At 38.4% G+C, this 7,500-nt stretch overlaps 1 protein-coding gene across 4 annotated transcripts in view; it reads left to right on the forward strand.

The window, feature by feature from the left end:
- LOC125028870 (protein spaetzle 5-like) overlaps positions 1-7,458 on the forward strand; it is a 178,310-nt gene extending 170,852 nt beyond the window's left edge. For 2 of the 4 annotated variants that reach the window (XM_047618430.1, XM_047618429.1), the window contains exons 3-7: positions 379-545; positions 2,692-2,784; positions 2,900-3,244; positions 5,951-6,133; positions 6,368-7,458. In XM_047618430.1, the coding sequence (XP_047474386.1) occupies positions 379-545; positions 2,692-2,784; positions 2,900-3,244; positions 5,951-6,133; positions 6,368-6,542 (963 nt within the window). In that variant the 3' untranslated portion in view covers positions 6,543-7,458. The remainder of the gene's footprint in view (positions 1-378; positions 546-2,691; positions 2,785-2,899; positions 3,245-5,950; positions 6,134-6,367) is intronic. The other 2 variants (XM_047618432.1, XM_047618433.1) reach the window with 2 other exon arrangements.
- Positions 7,459-7,500: the final 42 nt, after the last annotated feature.

Genomic DNA, 7,500 nt, shown 5'->3' on the forward strand with positions numbered 1-7,500 from the left:
GTGCATACATGATAAGACCTTTTGCTAAATCAACAACCACTCCATACACCCAACATCATTACATTCGAGATTCACTTTCGAAATTACACCATTTCAGTATTTCTTCTTATCCAAACTCTCATTCTCCAACTGGTGCTTACGTCTCTCTTCCCACTTTCCACTCCCCTTTTCACACCCACTTTTTTTTTCTCTCTCTCTACGACCCCAAATTATATATTTCTCATTCAACCCAGGCATAATTCGTAATTCTTTCCTCTCATTATTTCTCATGTGACCCACACCTTCCTTCGATTTTCAACCCAAATATGTATTACATGTTACGCATTCACCCCTGACCCAACCCACACATCTGTAATTGCCCTTTTGGCGTCTCCTCAGTGGAGTGTGGTGCTCGGTGTGAGCTTCTGGGTGATGGGTCTGATGCCCTCGGAGGTGGGGCCGGCCTACCCGTCGACCATTTTCACCCCTTCGATGCCAGGCAATACCCCGGACTGCGTCAAGGACCCCAGAGACACGTTCTGCATAGCACCCAAAAAGTACCCCAAGTGAGTCCATTTTAGAGTCTGTTTGCTGGTTTAAGATTTTGTCATTTGTTTATGAATTTGCTTGTTTGAATCAGTTTTATTATAGTAAAATACACACGTACACACACACATATACACACACACACATCACACACTTACACACACACTTACACACACACTTACACACACACTTACACACACACACACACACACACACACACACACACACACACACACACACACATACACACACACACACACACACACACACACACACATACACACACACACACACACACACACACACACACACACACACACACACACACACATACACACACACACATCACACACTTACACACACACTTACACACATCACACATGTGTGAGCATTAGTAGTTTAACAGTTCAAAAGATTCAAAATACCTTTATACATTGGCTTGGTGTTTTATCATGATCATAATTTCATTATTTTTGCAAATACTATTATGATTACTGTTATTGTTATCATTACAATCATAATTTTTTTATCAGTATTATTATAGTCATTATTATCATTTTATTATTATTATATTTCTTATCATTATTGACATTTTTATCATTATTATCATTATTATCATAATTTTCATTATTATTATTATTATCATTATTATTATTATTATTATTATTATTATTATTATTATTATTATTATTATTATTATTAGTATAATTGTTGTTGTTGTCATCATTATTATTGTCATAATGATTATGATTTTTATTTGCATTGTCTTTATTATCAGTATAATTTGCATTGTTGTTAATATTATTATTATTATTATTATTATTATTATATTTTATTACCATTACTATCATGGTCAGATCATCATATTTCTTATTTTTGTGTTATTATTACATCATCATTGTTATTATTACTATTGTTGTTATCTTTGTTATTATTATTATTATCAGTATCATTAATATTGTTATTACTATCATTATTATTATTGTAATTAATTTTATAATTAGTAGTAGTGTTATTTTTATTTTATCGTCATTATTATTGTTATTATTATTGTTGTTGCAGTTGTTTTTGTAGTTACTGTAGATGTTTATTATTCTTTATTATTATTAGTATTATCATTATTATCATTATTATTATTATTAGCATCATTGATGCTATTATTATTACTATTATTATCATCATTATTATTATTATTATCATTGTTACTATTATTATTATTATTATCATTATTATTATTATCATTATTATTATTATTATTATTACTATTATTATTGTTATTATTATTGTTTTTATTATTGTTTTTTTATTATTATTACTGTTGCTGATATTATTATTATCATCATCATCATCATCATCATTGTTATTATTATTGTTACTCTTTATCATTATCATGATTATCATCATTATTGTTATCATCATTTTTATCATTACTGTCAATATCTTTATTGTTGTTATCATTTTGGTTAATAATATAATTATTATGACTATCATCATCATCATCATCATCATTGCTGTTGTTCTTATTATTGTTATCAATATTATTATTATTATTATTACTGTTATTTTTGTTATCATCATCATTATTGCTGTTATTATTAGTATTATACATTATTTTCATTGTTATTATTAGTCATTATTATTATCATTATTCTCATTATTATAATGACTATTATCATTTGTATTACTAACATTATTATCATTGTTTTAATATTGTTATTATTATTACTATCATTATTATCCCCGTCATCATCATCATTATCATAATTTTATTTATTTATCTTATTATGATATTATTACTAATAACAGTTACCATTAGTGTTTTCATCAACACTGTTGCTAATACTATTTTTGTAACAGCAGCCTCTGTAGAATAACAGGATCATCATCATAACAGTAATCATAACTGTAAGAGAAGCATCTGTTGAATTACATCTGTAACAGTAGCCGTAGTGTAGTTGTAGCAGTAGCAGGAGTAGTCTAGTAATAGCAGGAGCAGTAGCAGGACAACAGGTAATAATCACAATAGCAGTAGTTACGGAAGTAATAAAAAGAAAAGAAGTAACAACTGCTGTGGTTCCAAGAGCAGATAATGATGTTTTTGTTGCAGGTTTGTCCGCACAACTGTTGCTGGCATTTAACGTCCAAAGTTTGTTTTACTTTATACAGAGAGCGCATAATTTACCTTCTGGAGAACAAAATGTTTGACATCGACTCCTTACTAACGGATGAATCCCGCGACTCCTACACGTTCGAAGCCAGGTAAGCCGTGCTTTTGGGCCGTTCGAAGTGAAAGATTTTACTCTTAGTGAACATCCATGGCCTATAATCTGGTTCCGCTGATTGATGGCCTTCGTCTTTGTCTGCTCGTCTCCAGAGAAGCTCCGACGCTGCCCTCGATGTACGGCTACGACCGCCCCCGGACCAGCTACGGACCGCCTCGCCCCCCGTCGTCCAGCTATCTCCCCCCTCGCCAGAACTACAGCAGCGCCTCCAAGCCAGGCTACGCCCCCCCTCCGTCCCCTTCTAAGTACGGGCCGCCAACCAGCAACTACGACCACCCCCAGACGTCCTCGTACCTCTACGACCCGCCCATGCCCACCTACGACCAGGAGGGGCCCTACCCACGCTACCCGAAGTCGCCTCCAGGGTCCTACCTCCCTCCCCGGTACATCCCCCCGCCCCCCCGCCCCCCGCCCAAACCCCAACCCTGGTGGATGAAGTAGGTCGAGAGGGAGGTGTTTCTTGTTAGGCACTCTGCTCCTCCTCGGGTGGTTTGGGGCTCTCGCGCTGACTACTGAGTGCTCGCTGACTGATCCGACAGGATGACTGGCTGAGGCGGCAGCACATGGCTGTAGCGTTAGTGTGCATGGGTGCAAATGTGCATGACTGTGGAATTATATTATCAACAAATCTGTGTGCGTGTCTTAGTACAATCATGTGTAACTGCAATGTGTGCGTGAGGCTTTTAAGTGCGACCGTCAGTGGAGCTTGAGCTAGATCTTTCCGGCAGCTTAACGTGAGAAAGGACGCTGGTGCAGTAAAATACTTTGTGCTTTAAGCCTTCGCACTAACCAACTGTAGTCGGCTTCCCTTAACATGCTCATTGGAGGGTATTGCGCTCTGGGTTTCCATGCCTCACATTAACAGTTGTTTCTAAGGATATTAGATATAATAGTAAGTGTTATGAATATCCGATATAGCGAAGTAATGGCCCTTGCGGAAAGATATGATGGAATACATCCAATTTTTATTATATAAGTCATCATTAAAGTAAGATTTGAAAATTCTGAAATGCCTCTCTTGATATGCAATGCTTCGATTCACTGCAGTGGCCATTAGCCGAGCTATTCCAAACTCAGCTAGTTTTAAGTTTCTTTTTTTGTAGTTAATAAGACATGCTGCGATAAAATACATCTCAAGTGCCTTCCCGCAAATGGTCATCCGCCTCGATATTGCTCTCGCGTTGTCCATTCTTCTGCACGGCTGCGAAGAACCGCCAGGACTTAGTGAATCAACTCAGTCTCTGACAGATGCTTGAAGGAGTCTCAGGAGCTTTCAAATAAGTTTTTGATCTGATTGGATTCGATATGCAAACTATCACAGCGACTCCACGTGAACATCATAGTTCGACCGTGCGCTACATAGTTCTCCGAGCTCCGCCTCTACTTTTACCTTTGCTATAATGCCTTGCAACAGGCAATACTGTGAGCTTCCATAGTACCAGCTACCATCTCCCATAGCGCCGTTCCTTAAGCTGGGCTGCTGCATCTGACACTTCCCCAACCGTCCCCTTTCCTCCGAGGCGTCACGTCGCTTGGAAACACAATCTCAGAAATGAAGTCTCTCGTGTCTTTTGAAGTAGTCGCAGCCGTCGTCGGTGACCTCCTTGGTCTGGAAGATAAAAGAGCTGGCAGAGTATTTTGCTGGTCAGCTTTACTCTTGTGATCAAAAAGAAAAAAAAATGTGATAATGCATATACCCTTGTGATATTCTAGCCCATATCTTTGGTCTTTGTTTTTAAATATTGTACGACATTGTTACTCATGAATTCTTCTCTTTCGCTTCTGTTTGGTCTTCCTTTCCAATTTCTTGTTTGACACGGTACCAATCCTTGCCCTTCTTAAACGTTTCATAAATACGTATACTTCTCCTTATCTATCACTATCGTTACATTTATATGGAATTATCGAGCTATGGGTGATAACATCCTCGACCAAGTGAAATTGTTTTCTATTCGTCATCCAGATCCACCTTGTAGAAAACATATTTTACCCAATGTCAGTTTTCTTTGGGTCTTTCAGCGAGCGTTTAACGATAGAAAATCCTTTCTACTGGAGTCTCTGGAGTAAGAAATCCATTATTCCGAGATTTATGGACAGCCACACAATTATTTCTCCCGCGTGACCGACTCCCACCCCGGTAATTCAAAATTTCTCCACTAGAGGTCTCATTAGGCTTGTTACACACTAAAATATTGCCGCGAATTTCACATAAATCACAGAGCTTTTCCTTCCTGATGTCGTTAATTGAAATTGGACTTTCAAAAGGGGGAAATCTTCAGTTTGCATAGCTGAATACACTCGGAGTAATGGATTTGCGAAAGACTTTATTGACGGCAGAAAATTAAAGACTTAAGGAGACGTTGTTAGAAAAAAAGACTCTTGGACAAGAACCAGTCACCTGCACCTGGCTACATGTTTAATGAATAAATCCTGAAGAAAAGATGATACTGAAACTAATTTTCGGTGATTGTAAGCCAGTGCAGATGAGTGATTTTTGCCGTTAAGTGTATACATGCAAGACTATAAAAAACAAACTTGTTTAATAATTAAGTTACTAAATATGTCTGTACCAGTTTCTAAATGTTTCATTATTAATTATCATTTTCTTTTCCAACTTGTCTACAAAATTCATAAGATATCCTTCTAATACTTCCATAATAAACTTTACAGAATATTACCACCGTTTCATAGCAAATTAACATCCCATTTTCTTGCCTACTACTCTGCCAGCTTCACCCAGTCCACTTGATACTCATATCTTCGCATTATATTACTCTGTTTAAAGTTACCTTACAGCATTACTTGAACTGCACTTTGCCAACACTTCGCCTCCAATGCCTTTGTAAACATCTCCGAAAAAAAATGAAACCAGTTCTATCACTCTGCCCTTCTTCCCAGCCTTCACACAGTCATTATTTGTTTAGTTCTTTCACCTACGCAACATTTTTTCCCTTGACCCACTTTCCCTTCATCGACAAATTTTCTTTTCATCGACCCATTTCCTTTTCACTGACAGATTTTCCTTTCTTTAAGATTTTCTTCTTATCACTGACCCATTTTCTTTTCATTGACCCTTTGACACCTTACAAATCGGCTCCTTCACCGTTACCGAAGCTAATACTCCCCCCCCCCCCCACCCCCAGAATCATGAGGTCCTCCCTCCGCCGCCAGCGCCGTCAGATCTCCTCCATGGACCTCTGCCCCTACGAGTCCGAGTTCATTATGCCCAGGGTCGGTCTCAATAACAGAGGCGACTGGATGTTCCTCGTCAACCTCAACGAAGTCTCCAGCGAATACACACAGTTGGTCGAGAGCAAGAAGTGCATGTAGGTATTGTGTGTATGTGTGTGTGTGTGTGTGTGTGTGTGTGTGTGTGTGTGTGCGCGCGCGCGCGCGCGTGTGTGTGTGTGTGTGTGTAAAATGTAGGGTACTGTTTTTTTTCATTTTTTTTTGTGTGTTCAAACGTACGTTTTGCTCCTATTACTTTACTTGCTTGCGTATTACTAGGTACATATCAACTCGACTCTTCTACGTCGCTAATCTCCCTTCCCTTTCGGCAGCACAAACAGCTGCACCGGAGCCTGTAACGTCCCCGACGGCTTCACCTCCGTGTGCCAGCAGCAGTACGTGCAGAAGCGGCTGATCGCCCTCGACGCTAGCGGGATGAGGCTTTCCACGGACACCTTCTGGTTCCCCTCCTGCTGCGTGTGCAAGCTAAACCCGATCGGTGGATAGTGGAACAAAGTAGTGTAGTGTAGCAAAGAGGATGCAGAAAAATTCCTTAGTTGGGCCTCCTTCTCCGGTCTGAAGGGTGATTTCGATACGGAAGTTTTCAGTCGTCATCTCTCTTTCTAAAATGGAATGCTTTATCCGAAACAGTAAGACATTTGTTGATTCACCCTCTGATGTTTTGTAAGGAAAAGAGAAAGATTCGGGTTGCATAGCTCGAGATACATTGGAGTCAGGACCGCCGCAAGCTCTGATTTAAAGAAAACGCTAAAAAGCCGACTTGAGCGCCGAGAGAAAACGCAGAAGTAATTTATGGGTAACCGTGATAGTGACATGTATCGCACAAAGAGGCTCTGTGAACTGGGTATTGTTGTTGCAGGTACAGTAGCTGTTAGATTTATGTAGCTTATTGTGAAAAAAACAACATTTATTTGTTCTCGTATTGTGTGTTCCAGAATATGTAATCAAGTTACAGAACATGGTGTAAGGAGGAGGCAAACATTTGTATGCCTAACTTCAATATTCTTTAAATGATTCTTCAGCTGGTTTGACAGGATTCTTTTAAAGATGGTTTAGTTCAAGATCGTGTTTTTTTTTTCTTTTTTTATTTTTTTTATTCTTGTGAATCTCCTTCTCCGAACGATGGACTCCCCAAAGAAGATTTTGTCCGGAAATGGCCCAACCCGTTACATGCAAAACGAGGATTTGTACAATCAGTCTCTTAAGTTTTGATTATTTATATGTTGAGGATAATCCCTTATTTATATCCTTGTCACACTTATTTTTTTAGAACGATTATGTGAATATATATATCACCTAGAATGTGTTGTGCTGCATATTTTAGATAAAAATATAGATGTTCAGTCCTAGCAGTGTTCCCCTATGAGAAAAAATACAACTAACAAAATAAAATTCACAAAAAGTAATCCTATTTTGATATAACCCTATTTTGATGCAGCGATCA

This window comes from Penaeus chinensis, chromosome 9 (assembly GCF_019202785.1).
Source record: "Penaeus chinensis breed Huanghai No. 1 chromosome 9, ASM1920278v2, whole genome shotgun sequence".
NCBI lineage: Eukaryota > Metazoa > Arthropoda > Malacostraca > Decapoda > Penaeidae > Penaeus > Penaeus chinensis.